Genomic DNA, 20,255 nt, shown 5'->3' with positions numbered 1-20,255 from the left:
TCGTGAAGGAAGGAGAAAGGGAAAGTCGAGATCGATTTAAGTTAGGGTTTTTGATGGCAAAACCATCTTCGTCGCGAAATTCGTCGTCAAATAGTAATGATTTTTGCAACAAACGTTAGTTTTGTGATGATTTTTGTGACGAAAATTATTACATCGCAACATCTGCAACAAAAAAAATTTCGTCACAAATTTCATTGCAAATTAATGATGAAAATATATTTTATCGCAAATGTCATCATTAATTTACGACAAAAAATATTCGTCGTTGATTTTCGTTGTTGATACTCCATATTTTTGTAGTGAGTATATTATAGTCAACTATGGTAGGAAGAAAACTTTATATAAGTTTATCTTGTGGAGTTTTTGAAGTAGCAGTTGGTGATTAATTCCAGAGATAGTGATGCATTCTAGAGCCATCTTGAACTACTTACAGTGACCTAAAGCAATCAAACAACCAGCAACAAGTTTCTTTTCAATTTTGGTTTCGTAATTTCCATTTCATATTATTGTTTTTGCTTTTGGATTTGTATTTTTGTATTTATTTTGTCTATCTATAAGAATAAGAATTATATGAGATTTCTCATCCTGTGAGTGTCTAAACGGAGGAAAGATAATTGTGTGATAGGGTTAATCCATCGAAGTGGGATTAGAAATCACGAGTTTCGAACCTCGTAAAATGTTGCGTATTATTGTCTCTTTTCTGTGTTTATTTTTTAAATATATTTTTACTATGCAAGCTAAATAAGCATAGAGACAAATAATTAAATGAACATCAAAATTGATTTACGCTTATTCACACCCCTCTAGTTGCACAATGTGATCCTATAGTATCTATCTATTCATATTTAAAAAATGACTAAAAATGGGCGTAGTAATTTTGGATAAAAATACTCCGTAGCTATTTTCAACTCATTTGGGCACACAAAATGCGTTGGTGGATTTTTAAGGAGGCGTTTAGTATACATTCGGTAATGGAAATGATAATGATTTTGATTGAGCAGTTAATGGTAATGGAAATAATTATCAAATTTTTAATGCTTGGTATAGATACTGGAATGGATATTATTCTCATTAATGTTGTTTGATTTGACTTAAATTATGGAATGAGAATCAGTCAAAATTTTCATTTTACCCTTATATGTAAAAAACAAAAGTAATCATATAGAGTCATAGACAAAACCATTTTAGTTTAAAAAACATACAGTATGATGAATATTTTTCTTTAATCCCAATATACAAAAGGCATAATTGTCCACAATAAATCATCGTCCAAAATACAATCATCTTACATAATACATAATCAAAATAACCAACCGTAGTGCTACAAAAACCTGAACTCTTCTTTTCTGTTTACTTCACTAGTTTGATAGTTTTATTCAGCTGCAAAAAGCTTTTTTTGTAATTTTCTTTCAACTTGAGAAAAATAATATAAGAAATGAGGTCTGTCTCGAGCTGCTCAACCATAAAACTACCATAAAACTGACAAGTTTTATAACAAATAATAAATTGAGTTTATTTTAACAACAAATAGAAAAGGGAAACAGATCTTTACAGAAGTAATAAGAACGATCTCTGGAATTTACAACTTGAAAAGCAAAGGAAGATCTCTTTTAGAACAATTACATAGACGACAAATGAAGGATGTCTTATTCATCCAAGAGTTCGAAGGCAGCAAACGAAAAAAAGAAGCAATCTTTACCCAAAAAGAAAATGCAAATCTCATCTTGGATCACGATCTCAGTGCGCCACCGCCGCCGGATTTGGGATCGAGGTAGCTATTGAAGAATTCATAGAGAGCAAACAAAAAAGGAACGAGTTTTACAAAAAAAAAAAAAAATCTCATCTTGGATCTCGATCTCAGTGCGCCACCGCCGTCGGATTCTGGAAGGTGATGCTCCGCTGGCTGGGGAGGGCGAGCATGGCGGTGTGGTCCAAGAAGTCGTTGAGTGCAACGATGGCCTCGAGGATTCTCCGGAGGTCGTCTGCGTAGGCGAACCCGGCGGCGCTGAGGCGGCGCATGGCGTAGACGTAGAAGGTGAGGCAGCGCCCCCACGGGCGGGGTCAGCTGGTCAGGGCATGGGTGCTTGCAGCATGAGGTGGGCGGTTCGAGGGCTCATGGTTGCATTTGCGATAACATCAATCTGTGCCATGTTTCCAAATCCCTCGGCCACCATGCCCTGGTCAGTCCCGCATTCACCGTGATTTACCTCTCCACAGATGATCGGGGGGCCGATCGTGTGGGGCCGCTAGGTTGGCGGATTCCAACCTTTTGCAGTAGAAGGTGAGGCAGCCCTTCCAGAACTTGAACCGCGACATCTCGCATCCGGGGAGGCCGCGGATGAGTCACCGGTTGACGTCTCTGAGCGGCAGGACGCGCGGCCACTGCGGATCCACCGCCGCCCGCATTGCCTCGCTCCCGAACACGAAGATGATCGCCTTGGACTTCTTGGTGCCGAGGCCGAGCGTCAGCGTGCGCCACGCGTGCTGCGCCAGGATGGTGAAGTTGGTCGGCAGGAAGGCGGCCGTCGACGGGAACGGCAGCCCCGGCCACTGCGCCAGGCACGACGGCGAGTATTAGGGCGCGGGGTACTGCTGTCCACAGAAAAAAAAAATTGTGCCCGATGGGAATGGGTTTAGCGATAACCGGGAGAGGGGTAGGATATGAAATCAGGAATATCAAATCCTTATTTTGATTTCCATTCCCGTCTATCAAACATTAAGAATGAGAATGAAATAGATTTCATTCCCATTCCCCTCTTCTAAACCCGCCTACCAAGCACCTCCTAAGATCCATAACAAGATTAAAAATGGTAAAACATGTTCATGGAAGAGTTCTGTCATTTATCTATTCATATTAAAAAATGACTCAAAATGACCAATTAATATTTTTGCTAAAACTGTTACATAGACATTTTAAAGTTGCTTTGTCAGTTTGAACGCATGGGATACTCCAATGGCATAAAGTGCAAATAATTATTCAGATAAAAAAGACTCAAAATGATCATGTATTATATTACATGACTATTTTGGATTCATTTGATCTCTTTGAAAACATAGAATTCTAATGAGTTCATAGAGTACATCATTCTATTAATATTTTAAAAAAGGATTCACATGTAAAAGTTTGGGTTACATAAGCATTTTTGACTCGTTTTGTCACTTTGAAAGTATTGTTGAATTCTAATGACTTCCTAAATTGCATCGATTTATTTAGATTTAAAAAATATAAAAATTAACCATATAATAGCTTTGATTAAAAAAAATGTCACATGGTCATTTTTGAGATTTTTTAGTTACTTTGAAAGTATGGGTGGACTCATTGTCCTCTACATGATCATTTTTTGCTCATTTAGCCACTTCATAGAATGAAATGATCATGTAATAGTATTAGATAAAATTTCTTCATTGCTAATTTTGATTAAGATTATTATATTTTTATTTTTCATTTTATTTTTTGATATTTTTATTACTTCCTTGCTATAACTTGTAAAGGATTAATTACATATGTAGTTATGGTCTATGATATTAGAAAATCTTGATTAAATCCTTGCTAGCCTCGCTCTCCTTTGGGTATTGATCCAATATATGAGAGATTTTTTTTAGAATTTATTGTGAGAGCACTAAATATTAAAGATGTAACTATTATGATTTGAAGATGTAATATAAAATTTATTTTTTAATAATTATTTAATATTTTAAAAAATTATAATTCATTTGGAAGTTTTGACTAAAAATGATAATTTAACAAAAATTATAAATGAAGTGCCGTTTAGATGGGTTTATAGAAGTTAATTTGACAAAAAAATTTGGGATAATATGATAAATTAAAAAGAGATGCTCCTTTAATATTTTTTTTTTTTGCTAAAATTAAGTGTCTGATGAATTGACTACTCCGCTGGCTATGGAACCACCCAATTAAGTGCACCACCACTCCTTTGATCTGCTAGCTCATGCCGTGATGGGATAGATCTTCTCCAAATTACTCACTAGGTTTCAGAACATCAATAGCTGACCTTGACTCTTTTTTTTTTCTTTCAACTCTGGAATTAGTTCCACAATTAGAAACCATAAATCTTCTAAATAGAATTAAAACATGCCCAAATTAAGTGTTTTTCAGCATGTGTGTATATTATATTCCAAACTTTTGGGGGTCATATGACCCCCCTTAACTCATTTTATATCTCCAACTCTATCAATCATACCATAACAACATTAAAATGGCGAAATTACCTCGCTTCGAAGCACAAAATGAAAGAGAGAAATTCTAGAAGCAACTAACTATATCATCTATAAAGTCATCTATGTAATCCCCGGGGCATTAAAATGGCGAAATCCCCAGCTGCGGCGTATTTGCAGAAATTTTCCTCGGGAATGCAATCAAATGATGCTGGGCATCTGGAGCACAAACCCTGGTGGTCGGTGGGAAACTGAAAGAGATTGAGTCCATGAGACTGACTAGGATTTATCATTTTTTATAAAGTCATCTATGTACACCTGTGGTTCGAAGACGTATTTACAGGAATTTTCCTTCAAATAGGGAACGCAATCAAAGGATGTTTGGCGTTTGGATTGGCCGCTGTGTGCATTTCCAATTTACCCTGGTGGTCGGTGGGAAACTTCCATGGGATAACTAGGATTATCATTTTTTTTTAATAAAGTCATCTATGTACCCAACAAGAAAATAAAATAATAAGTCAAAAAACAAGTAAATAAAATGAGTTAAAAATAAGAGAAAACATGAGGGTATATGCGTAATCTTGGTCGGGTGCATAAGTCCTTTTATGGTGCAGTCCAGAAACCAAAGAAAAGGAATATCTTTTTTTTCCCAGTGGACCAGCGTATTCTCGCCAACCACTACCACGTTTTCCTTTCATCGTGGCGTCTACTAATGGCTTACCGTGGCATGTGATTGGACGTCTATAAAAACTAACGCTGGACCCGCATGCGGTTTGCAACAGAAAGGGAGGTAACTTAGTGGGCGACGCTGTTTTGTAGCGCTGATATTTATTTAGATTATATTTCGGATCTAATATTCCAACTAATGAACAGAAAATCAGATTTTTTTAAAAATAAAAAATAAAAAATAAAAAACAGTTTTCCAGGGATCGAGAGCGTCGCCAAGAAAGTGTCCCGAGCAGGAAGGAAACCTGCGAAGCCGCCACCACCGCGCACCTATTTGTTCCCCGCAGCTGTCGGCGGCGGGGCGGCGGCTCGGCCCCCCCAGCTGCTTGCGCCTACCTTCCGCTGGAAATCTGCCATGCGCATCCGTAAATGCGCCGCTCGGCTGCTGGGCACCGTCTCCGCCTCCTTCTCCTCCTCCCCTAGTCCGCTGCCGCGGCCGCCGTCGCAGCAGTCGTTGGAATCGAATGTTGCCTTCTCTCCCGACGCCGCCGCGATTCTGTGCGAGCTGAACCGCTCCCCCTGGGACGACCTGATGTTCCTCGACCTCATACCGGCTTTCGATCAGGTACGATCCATCCCATCTATCCGCACTAGTAGCAGTCCTCTTCGTTTTCCTGCAAGGGCGCTTCCTTTTGTTTCTGAATCAGCTCGGGAGATCTAAATTCCAATTATTTTGGTTCTATTTAGCTCCTCGTAGCTTAAATATCGCCTCCTCCAACAGTTAGGGTTTTTTATTCCTTGGCTCCCAACTTTCTCCTAAAGCTGGGATTCATTAAACCCTAATGTCGAAGGCAGCAGAGGAGTCGATTCCCCGAAGAGAATCCACTCCTATATCCGCATCCACTGCGCGACTAATTACTTGTGGTTCCTTCGTATTTATGGATTCGATAAAGAAAACCCTAGTTGCTTCTGATCGATCTCAACAGTACCGATAACGCGCGCAGCTTTTCCAATCTTATTACTGAGACGTTCTTTCTGCTTCTTTGTGGATCTCTGCGGCGGGTTTCATGCGGAGTCGATTCGATTCGACTTAAAATAATCCGAGTATTGGCAGGAGGAAGAGGAGGAAGAAGACGGCGAGGGCATTACGGGGAATGCAGTGAAAGCGGAAGCGGGCGAGGACAGGGGCATTACCGGAAATCCGTTCAAAAACGAGGCTGAGGCCACTGCCAGTGTTGAACGGTATGCTTCGCCCTGACCTAACCCTCGACATCTCTTCTTCTTCTTCTCCAAAAGCAATTTTTTTTTCGTTCTTTTTTTTTTTTTTTTTTTGCAGGGAGGAAGCAAGGAAGAAGACCGGGAAGATGAGAAACATTAAGAGGAAGAAGAAGAAGAATAAGAAGACGAAGAAGAAGGAGAATGTAATTGCGGTAGTTAAGGAGGAGGAGGAGGAAGAGGAGAGGACTGGTGGGAGCTGCAAGAAGAGCGACGGAAGGGGGTGGCGCTGCAAGCGGCCGGCGGAGCACCCGCATTCCCTCTGCAGTTACCATCTTGCGCAGCTCCGATCATACAATGCCAGCAAGGTCGCAGCCGAGGCAAGCAGGGAAGGCCACGCCGGGACTGGGAGAAAGAAGAAGACCGACGTATCCGATGCCGCCGCCACCGATGACTCTGACTTCTACTATTACTATTCCGGCTTCGGCCCTTGGCGCGGGAAGACTAGAAGCGGCTTCCGAAGTAGCGATATCAGTGGCGCTCGTGGTTTTGCTCTCGATAAAAATGAACACAACAGCGAAGATGGAGAGGATAACAGGATTGTGTACGACGTCTCAGCCGTGACGATTGCTGGCGAGGATGAAGAGGAGGACAGCGGTGACGGCGTGGACAATGCAGAAGGCGGAGGCGGTGGCGCCGATGAAGGAGGTAGCGCATCGAGGAACACCAATAATCGCGGCAATTATTATAAGAGCTACAGGAAGAGAGGTAGGAAGAGGATGAAAGCTCGATCGCTCAAGTCTTTGCTTTGATCGATCATGGTGTGCTGCTCGATTTTGCAGTCGTTTTGTGTCTTGTATTCTGCTAAAGTGGGCATGCATATATAGTTGCGTGCGTAAAAATATGCTTGCATGTGTTCCAAACTGCTTCTTGTGTCAGTTTGTTTTGCACCTGTGATTAGCTGTTGCTCGAGTTGGACGAACATCAAGGCCTTTATGGGCCAGGCCCAGAGAAGGCTCTAAGATTGAACTATAGCAGAGCCCACGGATCGATGAATATGGTCGCTAAACCCAAAACCTGCTCAGGTAAATTAGGTTTGTATTTTCGAGTAATCTTTATATAAATCAAATATCTTCTTTGCTCGCAGTGAGAAAGGATTGAGGTTCATGATTCCATTAAAACTCAGTCTCTGTCGAGAACTTTATCTGACCAATTAACATTTTGAGGATAGACTAAAATCCTTCAGATCATGAGATAAACAAGACTCAGGTCTCTATCACTTCAGAACACAGGAAAGGATAGAGCTGAACGTGATTTTAGATAATAAAAGAAGGAACCATCTTCGACGAACGTTTGCATTATATCATGTCATCTGTACAAACATCATCATCCCTTCGACGAATTGCTTTCTTGCTGGAGGGAGCTCTTAAAACTCATTTTGTTCGACAGACTTATTTATCACTTGAAATCAGACAACCTTTTGGTTTCTTCTTAAATCAATCACGATTACACTTGTATCATGGACGCTATTCCGTGCCATTGGCAAGCCTTGCCAAGCTGAGAGAGCATCGCGCATCTGATGCTTATTTGTTCTCTACACTGGATGTTTGTTCTTTCTCTGGACCACCAACCTCCTCAGAACCCTTTGCCAGATCCCAGACACCGTCGAGCCACATTGCATGCCTCGAGCTACTCATCTTCAGCAGTTCTATCCAGCAGACAGATCTCTGGTTACGATATCACAAAGGCTTTCAGGTACTTGTCTCCTACTACAACAATTAAAAACATACAAGAAAATTGATGAAATGAGTTAAACAGGCAGTCAACGTGTGAAGAATTTACACATAAGTTCACATGTGATGCAGGTAAATTTGTAATGATGCATTAATAAAATGACTAAAATCCATTGCATTCCAGCTCTCTCAACACTGCAACCTAGTACCGCAAAGCAAGTAGAATCTCTGCCTCAGCTCTTGAATTCAGCAATTGTTTTTGGGTTTGCTGAGCCAAATCTAATGTCAAGCTCGGTTATAGATAATTGTTGTTGGGTTCACTGAGCCAAATCTAATACCAGGCTTGGTTAGCCTACAAGTATGAAATAAATTTGAGCTTAGGATTTTAAAGGTGAATTTTCATAATTTCAATAATGTAATGGCTGAAATTACATGACATTAGGAATTTTTCACCAGCTGTGCTTTTCGGAGCTCAAAAGATGCTATGGGGGTGTTTGAATGTGAGAGACTAAGAGTCAGACAAAAAATGAAAAACCATTGAAAACATTTTTTAATGTCTAAGAAGCAAAAGAAATGAATTTTTCTTCTATCAATATTGAAAGCTCACCTCATCTGTTTCTCTCATATAATATATACTTCAATTCTCTGTGATTGTAAATTTATGTCAAACTATATTAATTACTTTTTATCTTTTGTTACGTTTGTACTATTCTACCATGAGAAATGAATATTCCATTGTAGAAACTTGTGGTAGAGATTATTCAACATTCTAGAGATACTAAATTTGGATCTACAAGTCTAGGTTTATGACAATAGCACCTAGAAACTAATGCTAAATCAGCCTTCGAACCCATCTAGAGGTTTAGAGGCCCTTGTGAAATTAGAGATTAAAGAATGATAGGGAGAAACTGTAGGCAAAAGCAGTCAAGTATCGGTTAGTACCATCAGATTAAGGCTTACAAATAATGTTGTGCATACTGTAGTCAATAATATTTTTACATTTTCAAAAAAGTTGAAGGCATCTCAGATGGCGGCAATTTATTCATCTAAGAGGCACATATAAAGTTATAGATGGTAGACTTAAAAGGATAATATAAGCATATTCGAAAGTCTTGTGGATGACTCAACTAAAATTAAAGAGATGTCAAATGATGATTAAGTACATATATTTATTCATGTGTTACATTCAATATATTTGATGTTTTTGTGGAGACACTTCTAATTGGTAGAGGTGAATTCACTCCTCAAGAGGTGATGAGTGAAACTATTGCATATGTTTGCTCTATAAAAATATTGTTGTTTTAAATTCATGTGTACACTAATTAAATAGTGTAAGTAGAAAGGAACAGTCATGGAGGCCAACATCATCATAGTACAAATCTTAATACAAGCCTAAGTATTTAAAGGATATAAATTTCTACAATTTTAAGGTATACAATGACATCATAAGATATTATCTACAAAATAAGATAGACAATTAGGCAATGTATTGGCAATCGCTATAAAATTGATCCAAATAGATTAAAGCAACTTAAGAGTAAATCTATAAGTTATCTACAGGTAAATGGACTAGGCAATGTTATCAAAATTGAGATCCTAACTAGAGACAGTCACTATAAAAATAACAGGTTATCGCTGCAACAACAATCTGCGACAGCAGCATGCTATGGTAGAAACTGCAATGGGGTTGCAACACCATCAACGTTGTCATAAAATATGTGTTCTACGATTGTATATTGAGATGATATCTCCCTTGTTGCAAATCTTATTTCATAATAGCTTGGAAGATTGTTGTAGACCTAAAGGCTTTTGGAAGGATAATTATGCATTTGCAACAGGATTCATGATCGTTATTTGTTGTCAAAGGTGGCCCTAATAAAACAGTATTAAGCCTTGCCCGACTCATTCCATTGCTTTCTCCACCCTCACATTTGCCAAATGCTACTACTCCTTCAATGTTGGCTTAGCCCCCACCGTCAGCCACCTCTTCCTACTCTCTGGTTATCTCAGGGTAGCACTAAAGCATACAGTAGATGCATGGCTTTGCACAGGTTGCCACCTCCACATCACTACGAGCATCTTTAGAGAAGTTTCAAATATACCTAACAACCAATGCAACATGGTAGTAGTCTTTAGCAAAGTATATAGATTTTATGAAAAATGTCATGATTGCAAAGCATTAAGGCATACAAAACATATCCCATAGACTCCACAACCACCTTTTGTGCTAGACCTTATCAAATCAGCTTTAGCTATTGGTGTGCCTATGATTTCCATAAATAGCCATCCCTCCAATTAGTAAATTGACAAGGCAGAGACCTAGAGTCTTGGACCATTTTTTTTTATGTTCTATTATTCCTTTATTATATTCGTAAAGACTTGCATCTACTGTATGCTCTATTATTTTTTTTCTGTCAGTGATATTATGTGATTATGTTGTGGATACATGTTATTGTGATGCGATGTGGATGCTATTATGTATGTTTCAATATATATATAGATATTGATCACATTTTAAAATTATAATTGTAGTTTTTGTTCTTGTATTCAGTGGTTGTGTAGCCTTTTATATATTATATTTATGTATTTGGGGATATTCATATTTTAATTTATTTTTTTAAATTGGACAACAAAGACAGTCACAAATAAACATCTACCTCAATATTTTATTATCTATGACGTTGTCGATGATAAAGCCATTGTGATAATTTTGATTTTTTAAAATTAGAATATCTACAATAACGATCAATGATAAAGTTGACATGAATAGTCAACTTAGGATAGATAAAAGAACAAAAATCATCACGAACTAGCATCATAGGTTTGCAACAGTTCAAATAAAATTGTCATAAAAACCTTTTGCGATGATGTTATCTGCATTAATAACTATGGCAATGATTTGCCATCACAAAAAGCACATTTTTATAGGTATATGCAAGAGATTTGCTATCACAGAGACATTGCATTTTGGTATTGGGTAAAAAGTTTATTGGACCATATTGTATGAACAAGGAATAGCATGATAAAATCCTATGATTTATATATTTGATGTTTAGAATTTATTGTCAGAATTGGATGGCCAATTTGAAAATGACTTGAGTGATGCTAGAGTGGAAGGTTGAGTAGCCAATTCACCTAAATCAAATATTCTCTCACAACACAAATATAAATAAGATGTTAATTGTTTGATGATACTTGTGTGTTCAATGATGTCAATTAATAGAGTAGGCAATGAAAATAAAAAATAGTTAAAAGACACACTAATGGAGATCCTTCTCTTTATCTATGACCTATGACACGCCCAGTGTGCCAACCCTAAATGATTCCACTAGAACCACCCCTTCAAGAGGTACTATGACAACCTCTTACAATTCCAATATTGAGATGTTTACAATGAAAACTCTCCTCTTAATACAATAATGTGTAAAGCTAAGAATCAAAAGATTACCAAAAGCTTAAATTAAAGCCTTCAACATTTTCCTTTAGAGACCATTGAACAATGTAATCCTTTATATGGAGGGAGGAGTTTCTAAAACTTGTTTGTAGAACCTTACTAGCTTAAAGCTTCCCAAGAGCTTATGTAGAAGAGATTTCAACAACTTTATTTGCTCATCTTTAGTTGATCAAAAAAGTCTCTAATCAATTGCATAAAAAATATAGGCACTGAGCAACCGAGTATATCGCTAGTTGACTAGAATCTTGTCTCCAATTGAATGCTCAACCTTTAATTGACTGGAGTTTACCTCTAATCGAATGTAATAGAAATATTTTGTTTACCAAAATCTCATGTTCATTTGATTCCCAATTCAATTAAACTCTTTAGTTAATTGGATTCACTCTATAGTCTATTGAATCTTATCAATGCTCCCTCTTTCACTTATCTTACACCCTTGTAATCGAACAAAAAGTCCAAGATCGAGCTAAGTGACACACTACTACTTGGGGCTAATAATCAATCAGTTGAAGAGGAAGATTTCAAACCAAGCCATTAGGCAGTTTACCTCTAACTAACTAAACATATGATCGCTATTGATATTGCCCAAAAGTATAAACCCCAAGATTATATTTCACTCACTTAATCTCTAAGCTCTCGTGCCTCTAGATCTTCAACCTCATCAATTTTCTTCACCTTAGAGTTCATCTAGTAAGCCTTCAATCCTTTGGATATACAAACTCATTGAGTTTTCTTCATCCTTCTCCTTGCCTCCAAACATCTTTATAGGCCACCCTAAAGTATACCTTGTTTCACGCCTTCAGTCCCTCAAATGCACCAAGCTCTACAGGCTTATTCAATTCAATCCTTTTACCTTCTAAGTCCACCTCATATTGAGTCTTCGAGCTATTGAATTAGCAACTACTCAATGCTCCTTATTCTAGAGTTCACCTCATTAGAACTCCAATCCCTTGGATACATCAAGTTCTCGAAGCTCTTGCTTCATGTCATACTTCTTCCCTCACCTCTAAGTTCACCTTATACCAATCCTCTCAAATTTGAAATCGTGGGATCATAAGATCCTATGATTTAGATCACAAACTTAGCAAGCATGAATCTTAAAGATTTCCCTCCATGAATGAGTAGCATTGTCGAACGAGCTCAATTGAGGTCTAAATCCGGATGTGGTTAAATAACTTCATCATGTTTAACAAAGTGAGCTGAGAGAGCAAGGCTTCCTTAGAGGGTTAAACTAGCAACCCTAGGGGCACAGCTAGACAAACATGTCAAATGACTTAAGATAGATTTTTCATAATTTTAGCATTGTACTGACTTAAATTTTACAAATAACTTGAGTTTCTTACACAAAGCGAGTTTTATAGTCAACACAATATCAAATTTGGGGGTTATAGGAGAAGACTTGTAAAGAAGAAGGTTTTCTAATTATATAAGCAATTGAGATGAAGTTTTCATTTTTATCCATAAATATAGATATAGGCTTACTTTGAACCATGTCAATTGGTCAACTTTGTGTCAATATTACCAATAAAGACAAATATTCCATCATGTGATCTTTCAGTAGAGGTCATTTCACATTCTGGAGGCAAGAATTTGGATCTACATATGGATGATTCTAAGCAGTGAAATCTACCTAAGTGTTGTTAGCTGGGTCTCTAATATTACCCAAGGATGTTAGAAGTCTTTATAATTCCAACAATTTTTATTCTTGAAATTTGAAGTTTCTACAACAACAACCAAGTTTTATCCTAATAGATGGAATCAACTATATGAATCCTTCCATGTCATCGAGCTCTATCCCCTAATATATTATCATCTATATTTGAATAAATTTTTATCTTATTTGATCATTGCTAATCAAGTCTTTTTTGGTCTTCCTCTTCTTTAATTAATGTGCATATTTGTATAATTTCATATCGTCTAATTGAAATATTTATTAGTCGTATAAGTATATACCTGCACCATTTTAAATGCGTCTTTTAGAATTTTCCCTTAATAGGCGCAACCTCAAATCTCTCTAATATTCTCATTTCTTATTCTGTTTATCCTCATATGTTCGCACATCCAATTTAATATCTTCATCTCTGCAATACTCATCTTCTTCTCGTGTGCTTAAGTCATAATCCAACATCTAACTCTATATATAACATAGCAAGTCTAACCGTCATTTTTTAGAACTTCTTTTCAAGTTTTAGAGGTACTTTAAGATCACAAAGAACACCTAACGCTCTTCTCCATTTATAAAAAGATCATCCTACTTGTATTCGATATAGGGCATCTCTCTCAACCCCTCTATCCTTTTGCAAAAAGATCCTAAATATTTAAAGCTCTCAGTTATAGGTAACTCGTTATCTCCTATCTTAATAATTATTTTATTACATCAAATATTCCTAAACTTAAATTCCATATATTTCTTTACTCTACTAAATCTAAAATCATCAACTTTTAAATTTTTTCTTTCAAGATTCGAGCTTAGCATTTACTTTCATATCTCATCTACCAAAACAATATCTGTAAATAGTATGTACTATGTGTCTTAAATGTGTCCAATGAGCTCATCCATCATTAGTATTAAAAGATAGGAACATAGAGCTAATCTTTGATGTAATCTTATTTTTATAGGAAATGGTGTGGTTAATCCGCCTAGAGTTTTCACTTTTGTCATTCCATCCTTATATATATCCTTAATTATTTCAATATATATACACTAATAACTTTTTTTTCTATAATTCTCCCCACAATTTCCCTCGGAATCCTATCATAAGCTTTTTCTAGGTCGATAAATGTCATGTGTATGTATTGCTTCTTTTCTCAATACTTTTCAATTAGTTGTTTGAGAAGATGTATAACTTCTATTGTTGACCTTTCAAGCATGAATCTAAATTGATTTTTGGTTACTATAATCTTCGTCCTTAGTCTATTTTTTATGACTCTTTTTTAAAATTTCTTAGTATGACTCATTAGCTTAATGCCCTTATAATTTGCACAATTTTAAACGTTTCCTTTGTCCATTGATTAGGTTTTTTTATTTTCAATATCAGATTGAATAACTTCGTAAGTCGTTGAATACCCTACTTCCCTAGACACTTTTATACCTCTATAGAAATATCATCTGGTTCAACTACTTTTTCATTGTGCATCCATTTAAAGATTGTTCTACTTCTAAAGTTGAATTCTATTATAAAAATTTAAATTTCTGTACTCCTCTAACCTACTTAAATTAGTCACTTGAATTTTAATAACAAGTTGATGAAAATCCTCTAACCTACTTAAATTTCCTCATGATTCATTAGGTATCCTATTGCATTCATCATTCATGCATCATATTTTAGTTATTCTATAGATGTTTCTTTCTCATTCTTTTGTATCTAGTTGTCGTCGATATAAGTATTCGAAAGTTTCATTCATAGTTTCACTCATCGCTTTTTGACCTTTTCTTGACAACTGAAAATTTTTTAAAAAATTTTTTATTCTTACCAAGTGTATAATAATTTATAGGTTATTTGTTTTTCCTTCACTTTCTCCTGTATTTTCTCATTCCACCATCACATCCTTTTAACTCACCAAATGCGCTCTTGACCACTATTTTTAAATTTAATTCAAGTCTCTATATATTTCTCTTAATACTTGTGTACTCCTACCATTTCCTTAAATATAATTTATTTCTCATCCTTTAACTTTCGCCACTTAGTTCTAGAAATTGTACATGTCTTCTTTCTATTTGATATTATGCATGAGGTGCATATCAAACAATACTAACCTATGTTGGATAGTTAAATTTTCTCCAAGAATAATCTTGCAATCTTTACAAATCTTTTTATCCTTCTTTCTGACTATAAGAAAGTTAATTTATAAATTTACGACTTATTATTTTCACTTTTGAATGTAACTAAGTCTTCTTCTCTTTTTTTGAAAAACATATTAATAATTATAAGTTCATATGATATCACAAAATCTAATATAATTTTTTCTTCTTTATTTCTTGTTCAAAAATTATAATCCATATACACCCTATCATATTCCTCAATTCTTACTCTTATATACTCATTTAGATCTCCTATTAAAATCATTTCCTTTGCTATAATTTTTTATACTACCTCATCTAAGTCTTTCTAAAATATATATTTGGTGTGTTCATCTAATATTATTTGAAGTACATATATACTAATTACATAGTTTCTTTCATCACCATTATCTTAAGAGTTATAATCCTATCCCCTTCTAAATACTACTACATCATCCTTTAATGAACTATCTACAATAATAGTTACTTTATTTCTTGTTTCTTTTTCCTATGTACCATAACTTAAACTCTGAGTTTTCTATCATCTTTATCTTCTCTCCTATCTATTATGTTTCTTGTAAACACAAAATATTAATTTTTCTGCTAATCATCATATCTACTACTTCCATTACTTTACTAGTAAGCAATGTTTCTATATTCCATATTCCAAATCTAAATTAGTATTTCTATAATGTTTGTTCTTATCCAATCTATGATGTGAGAACTCTTACATATTTAACACTACACTCAAGTTCCCATAAAAATGTAGCAGTCCTTGTCAAGACATTGCAGTCGAACCGTGCAAAACGTTCCATCTAAGGAATAACCTACCATTTACACAATAATTTGATAGATCCATTCCTAGAATATTTTCTTTTGTTTGACGCCAACTGGCAACCAAACACAACCTTCAACCTTTTTCATCTGGACTTAGGACGGACATTGGTGGTTTTGAAATTCAAAGTTTCTATCTCCTAAAAACCATTCTATTAGTTTGTTTTTGTTGGGTGGAAAAGTACAATTAAAATAAATATAAAACTCATGGTTAGAAATTTAATATCGTTCTAGGTGCAATAATTGAAATATATTATTTTGATAAATTATCAAAACTCAATACTACTCAAACGTATCTTGTGTCGTATCAATATGTTGATGAGTAATATTTCATGTCAATATTTAATACCCAACACCTTTGGTATACTAAAACACATGTTTAGATGAATTGAAATAATATTTTTTTATCTTTTTTAAAGTTTGTCTCTGTACAAGATAATGCCAAAATCATACCATTTCAGATGAAAAATAAAGTTTAAACTTAAGAATATAATTGCCCTTATCTCCTGTTTCTTCATCTCCTTTCTCCTTCTACCTCTAATTTTCCACCGACATTGTACATCGAAATGTTAGCATAATACCTAAAAGTATCATTCCAATTAAAGACTAAAATTTCAGCATGGCTCGAGATTTTCAACCTTGAGGCAACTTACTTTGTTATTGATGGAAAATAATAACACTGATGAGAGAAGTACAATTTTATAGTTTAGGACTACAAATGTAGATTTTGGGAGGAGCATATAGGATATATTATAAAAACAACTCATTATTGGAAAAGGCAAGAGAGCTAGCTTGTCTAAGAGGTGCGCTTAGCCTTACCACCTGTTTAAAATGTGCCTAGCAAACATGGCAAAACTAAAACTAACAAGACAAACCATGGCCAAGCTTAACTTAATTGGTGAGTTTAGCTTGGACTTGAACTCAAGCCATTTCAAGTCGGCATGAAACTTAAGCTAGTCCAAGCATGATCCAACTCATGCCAAATATTAAGCATGAGCCATGTGCAGCTGGGACCCATTTACATGCCTAAACCTGGCCATCACACAACCCTCCAAAATTACATGGTTTTGTGAAAAAAATCTAATAATGGTAAAAGCACTTATGTTCAAGGTTATCCATAAAAATTAAAAAAGAAGTAAAAAGCTCAAATATTGTTCACATATCTAATGGTCATTTTAGCCCAAACTTAGACACAACTAAATCTAGAAACATATATTTCTGTTTACAAACTAACTTTAAACTTGATCTAATATATGAATCTTGTCCCATCTATTACTTTTGTAAACATGTTGTAAATAAATTTAGAACCTTAAAATTTATATATATATTTATATAATATTTAGGAGTTTGAATATTTGCTGAAATGCAGCAATGGTTGTGTCAAATTCTATAAAAGCTTACTTATGACATTACCATAAAAAACTTGGTATAACTGTATGAAATCTTCTGGAAATTTAATATATAGTTCACCTAAAATTATCACAAGTAAAATATGTTAGTTTGTATATGTTCACAAAGTTATATATACTAAAACTTTATATATCTGCAGACTGCAGCAAACATATTTTGAATTCACAAAACAAGTGTATTCTACATTTGTTGGATACCTTAATGAACAATTACAAGTGTTTAACAATTTGGTCATAAAGAATGAGATGAGTTCTCACATCTTACTTTTCATAATTATCAATTTTCATATCATGGGAAATTGGTATAGGCGGGATACAATTACATTATATAATTAGATGAATTGAATTAAACTCCAACTAATACAACAAAAAAATATTTTACTATTTTAACTATTATTAGTGATATTATCTTGTGTGTAGTTGATGGAGGAATAAATTCATGTGGTCAACCCAAAATATGGCTTGATAATGATCTCATCAACACTTGATTAACACGTTGCCTTAGTGATTGCTAACTAGAGCATCTATAGTTTATGTATCAGTCTGTCTCCTGGATTGCACTTGCACTAATAGTTACTGCCTATTTTTTATTTCCACTTGGATGATTGTAAATCTAATGAAGACACATGATTCAAAGCTCACTTTTGGGTCAAATATTGTGCATTTGAGTTGTCAACTTGCTCAAGCTTCCATCTGTGGTAGCTCCATTATTTGAACTTTAATGAACGGTAGTGCCCTGAGTTCAATACTTTCAATAGATATCACCTCCTCTATCTCTTGTTTTCTCGAGTGTCCATTGCTTTCACCACATCCTAGGACTTAGACAAATAAGCATTTAGTCAGTCCTAATATGTCTCCTCTATTGAACTAGTAAACACATCTCATCTACTAGTGTCACCATCAGAATGGGAGCCTAATTGAAGGTTTACTATTCCCTGTTGAAATAAGGAGAACTAATCATCTTTCCCTCTATCATGCTGAATTGCAAAAGTAGTGTTACAACTTCAGTCATCTCCAATTGCTTGCAACTCCTTTATCGTTGAGATAGAACATTATCTTAATTTTATCTCATTTCTAACTCTATCAAGGCTTTCACCAGTTGTGTTCATCTCAATTCAATAAGATTCATATCCAAGGCTATTGACTACTACAATACACCATTCTTTGGCATCTTTAAGGTTCTTCTATTCTTAGACAACTCAACTATTTACCACTCTCATAGCTTCCCAACCCAAGCCTTGTGCAATGTACTGCTTCCAAGCACACCGACAAAGTCCCACACTGATGTAATCATTCATCAACCTTTGCCACACATAAATCTAAAGCTAGAAACAAACTTTTGGGTCAATGATCAATCTAGGAATACACAACAACAAGAATAGTCCAAACATTGAAGGTAGAGGATGGTCATATTTGCAAGATCCTCAACCTAAGAATTACTAATTGGTCGTCTCTTGTGACTAGCAAAATCGAACCCAATGGCCCAATAATCCACTTGTTTAATGTGATCTACACATGTAGAATATCATTGAATGCCCACTAAAGACTTTCCCAAGCTTTTCATAAAATGAGAGGAATAAAGATCATAGTCTAATCTCAGTGTCTAGATGGAAATAATGTTAGGTAGTCCATTGAAACATGGTTGTTGACAAAAGATAATTAGGTTTCCTCCACAATAGCACTAGGTGACTTTCTCTACCTTTATATATTATTAATGAATATAAAATATTGCAAATAGACTCGTATGTATCAACACAACACCCTATCACTCCCCATCAAATTGGTTCAAATATATTGTAGAGATCAGCTTCTTATAAATATATTCAATTAGTATGTCCACGGAATAACACATGTAGAGACAAAAATGATCTAGCTTGAGAAGTGTATGGAATGATGCATGTAAAGAGAGGACTAATTTGTCTTAGTGTTCATGGAATGACACACGTGGAAAAAGGACTAATTAGACCTAAGGCCTTTGTCGAATGATGCATGCAAAGAGAGAACTAATCTGACTTGAGGTCTCCACATAATAATGGATGCAGAGAGAATTGATCTGACTCAAGGTCTGTTGAATGTGCACGTGAAGAGTACTAATCTAACTTGAGGTCTCAACAAAATGATGCACGAGGAGAAAGTTCTGATTCAGGGGCGGCTCAAGCTCACGGAGGGCCCTAGGCGAAATTTTTTTTAAAATGATTGTTATTATTTTAAAAAATTTTCTCTCACCCTTTTTTATTCGGACTTGAGACCGACAATGGTGGGTTTAAAAATTTATTTACTCTAATAATGAACTATCTACTAACAATTAATAATAGAACAGAAATAAATATTTACTTTAATAATGAACTATCTACTAACAATTAAAAATAAACAGAAATAATTTACCTTGATAGTCCGTCAAACGATCCACTGCCCTCGAACGATGATGGGAGTCGTGGTTTCAAGTCTTGAAAAACCGTTCCCGGTAAATTCTTGCAGAACAAAAATTTTTCCGAAACGATCTCAAGTTGCCCGATCGTTGGGCTCTTGTGTTTGGTTTACAGGATCCAATATAAAAAGCATAATTTAATTTAAAGCGGAAACATTAAATTATACCTCTTCGGATGAAGGATATGGATGACCCCTCGATCTTCTGCTGTATTCCTCTCCTCTTTCTCGAACGTTGTGTGGGCAACGATCCTTCGAGAATATCTCCACCAGAATTCTCCACCAGAATTCTCCTCTCCGATGGCTTTCAGGCTTTCCTCCCGAAAAGAAGAAAAGAAGAAGAAGAAGAGGCTAAGAGGGTTGGCTTGCCGAGAGAGTCTCGGCCACCACCACAAGATTTTGTGTCTCCTCAAAGCCAAGCCTTGCCCCTTCTTTTATAGCCTAGCCATCCTTTATTTATGGTATAATTGATCCATAAACATGGCATGATTTGATTCAATCAAATCGGAGAGATTTGGATTAATTCCGGAAGTTACCAATTCTGTCTGCGGAAGAAATAA

The 20,255-nt window shown here is 35.6% G+C and overlaps 1 protein-coding gene and 1 pseudogene across 1 annotated transcript; one reads left to right on the top strand and one right to left on the bottom strand.

Moving 5' to 3' along the window:
• Positions 1–1,857: 1,857 nt before the first annotated feature.
• On the bottom strand, positions 1,858–2,574 carry LOC141829870 (uncharacterized; annotated as a pseudogene).
• A 2,683-nt stretch (positions 2,575–5,257) lies between these two features.
• Positions 5,258–6,869, top strand: LOC141830060 (uncharacterized). Its single transcript, XM_074717540.1, has 3 exons — positions 5,258–5,467; positions 5,957–6,084; positions 6,179–6,869. The coding sequence occupies exons 1-3, from the start codon at positions 5,258–5,260 to the stop codon at positions 6,867–6,869; spliced, it is 1,029 nt and encodes a 342-aa protein (XP_074573641.1).
• The last annotated feature ends 13,386 nt before the right edge of the window (positions 6,870–20,255 follow it).

This window comes from Curcuma longa, chromosome 5 (genome assembly GCF_044706935.1).
Source record: "Curcuma longa cultivar G26 ecotype Majalengka, Jawa Barat chromosome 5, ITB_CL_G26_1.1, whole genome shotgun sequence".
Taxonomy (NCBI): Eukaryota; Viridiplantae; Streptophyta; class Magnoliopsida; order Zingiberales; family Zingiberaceae; genus Curcuma; species Curcuma longa.
The sequence above is the reverse complement of the archived record's forward strand: the minus strand, read 5'-3'. Positions and strand labels throughout refer to the sequence as shown.